At 36.9% G+C, this 2215-nt stretch overlaps 1 protein-coding gene across 1 annotated transcript in view; it reads left to right on the top strand.

Moving 5' to 3' along the window:
* The window catches only part of LOC105314483 (uncharacterized), an 8296-nt gene extending 7605 nt beyond the window's left edge, over positions 1-691 (top strand). The window contains exons 17-18 of the mRNA XM_020002581.1: positions 39-107; positions 158-691. Of these exons, the coding sequence (XP_019858140.1) occupies positions 39-107; positions 158-534 (446 nt within the window). The 3' untranslated portion in view covers positions 535-691. The remainder of the gene's footprint in view (positions 1-38; positions 108-157) is intronic.
* The last annotated feature ends 1524 nt before the right edge of the window (positions 692-2215 follow it).

The following is a 2215-nucleotide window of genomic DNA, read 5'->3' as shown; positions in this document are numbered from 1 at the left end:
TAAATGTAAATTATATTTACATGTATTATATATTATAGCTGCTCCTAATGGTAGTGGCAATGATGAAACTATTCCAGTACCAACTAAAAGAGGAAGAGAAGGAGGAGGTACATGAACACAGCATGTTATGACTAGCTATTGACTATCGTTATTGTAGGTTTTGATATTAAAACAGCTAAACAAAAGATCAAACAAGTTATGATTGAGAATCACTCTGATTTTGCGGATATTTTGGAGAGTTCTCTTAAAGAAATTGCTAACAAACTGTTTGAAGCTAAAATTATTACCCGGCAAGTTCAGAGGTCACCAACTTATGATGCCATAGCCTCAAGTTTCCTAGCTATAATGAATCTATTGGACTCTAAGACTGCTCTAGAGAAACATTGTGTGAAGTATCTTGAGGCTCTGTCTAGTGTTGGGGGACCAATAGAATTTGTTGCTAATCTCTTGAGGGAAAAATGGACAACAGCTCTGGAGGGTACACTTCAGTTTGAACAGTCTGTGAAAAGAGTTAGAACTAATGATGATGCATGAGATTGCACTTAAAATTAGCTAATATATTTTTTGATTTTAAAACACTAAATCTATTTTTGTAATGTTCCACTCTTCTGGTCTATATTATTTATTCCTTTCACTCCAACTCTTTCATTATTGACATACTAAAACAAAAGACGAGATTCCATAATTTCAATGAAGTAGGGGTGTGGGCTGTGGCTCATAAAATTTTAATCAATAAAATGGAGGAAAGGTGCAACAAAACAAAACACTTAACAGCATCTCCTGCCATAGCCATGGAACCTAAGGAACTAATAACATGGACCCGCCATTGTGATTACTGGAGACAGGTAAATGTGAAATTAATTAAGGAGGATATACATTATTATAACTATAATTAATTAATGAGTGCATGTTCATTCAAAAGTTTATACTCCAATAAGATTCATTGTAGAGGTGAACCTAATGGAGTCAAAAGGGGCCAGGGTTGGTAAGTCTCTTTAGCCACTGGTAGCCAGACCAGCCTACAGTCATTGGGTGGTAGCTGGGGAATGGTCTGGCTAGTGAGGCTAGGCCGGGGGGACATGGAGCCTACTGAAGGAAATAATGAGTGTAATACCCTGGATCAGCATTGGGATGACTGGGGTCAGGTAAATGTAGAGTTATTTAAGGAGGATATACATTATTATAGCTAATTGAATTATTGTGCATGTCATGTGTATACATGTCTGTTCTTATGTTGTGTAGAAGTTTAAGCCATTTTGATCAATTTTAGATTTTTTTGAATTTTTAAATTATGCCAAAGTCTCTGTGCTTTAGTACATGGCCCTGGGCCAAATTTTGCCAAAATTGAAAAGTAGAGATTTCTTCATTTTTATAATTTTTCCTGATACACATACATGTTCTTATGTTGCATAAAAAGTTTGAACCAGTTCCGATCAAATTTGGATTTTTTAGGAATTTTTTAAGTTGCTCAACAATTAGGCCAAAGTCCCTGTACTATTAGTAACGCGGTAGCGTTACTAAGTAGGATTCACCCCCAAACAAAATGGCTGCCACGACTTTTGCAGCCTTGCTATACCGGGAAAACGAGCTCCTATGCTTACCAGACTTTATAGAGGACCTTATCTTGACCAGAGGACTCCAATGGTACCACTAGTGTGGCTCTAGACCTCATCTAAGCGAAAAGTCAAAAATCGGCGAATCGGCCGTTTTGTTCAGCCACCTTTTTTCATCTTCATCATCTTCATCTTCATCATCATCAAGTCCTGTCAATCCAGTTGTCGGTGTGTATCTCAGTATCAGTTGGTGCTACAAGGATAATTCTTACACCAATCTACTCCAACAGTCTATGCGCAGGTCCATGTCCCATCAGATCATTCTTCAAGTAAGGAAAAAGTGATACTGTGACTGCTGGATCGAGCCATCTTAGCTACATGCCGCCATTTTGTTAATTAAAGAAGCTTGCCATGTGCTCCAAAATTTGGGTGTGGTCGCGCATGCTCAGATGCAGATCTGCAGCTCTGGAAGAAGCAATTTATTTTTTACCAAGCTATGCTTGGAATCAACTTACTGCAATACTTTAGTGGAGGTTTCCAGCTAAAAGAAGGTATTGATTTTACATGTTACTGTTTTATCAAGTGTGTTATTTTATTTTATTTAAAAAAACAAACAATTAATTAATGTTATGACTTATGATATGCAATAATAATTATGAACT

Source organism: Amphimedon queenslandica, unplaced genomic scaffold (assembly GCF_000090795.2).
Source record: "Amphimedon queenslandica unplaced genomic scaffold, v1.1 AMPQUscaffold_12883, whole genome shotgun sequence".
Lineage (NCBI taxonomy): Eukaryota > Metazoa > Porifera > Demospongiae > Haplosclerida > Niphatidae > Amphimedon > Amphimedon queenslandica.
This window is presented reverse-complemented; position numbering and strand designations above follow the sequence as displayed.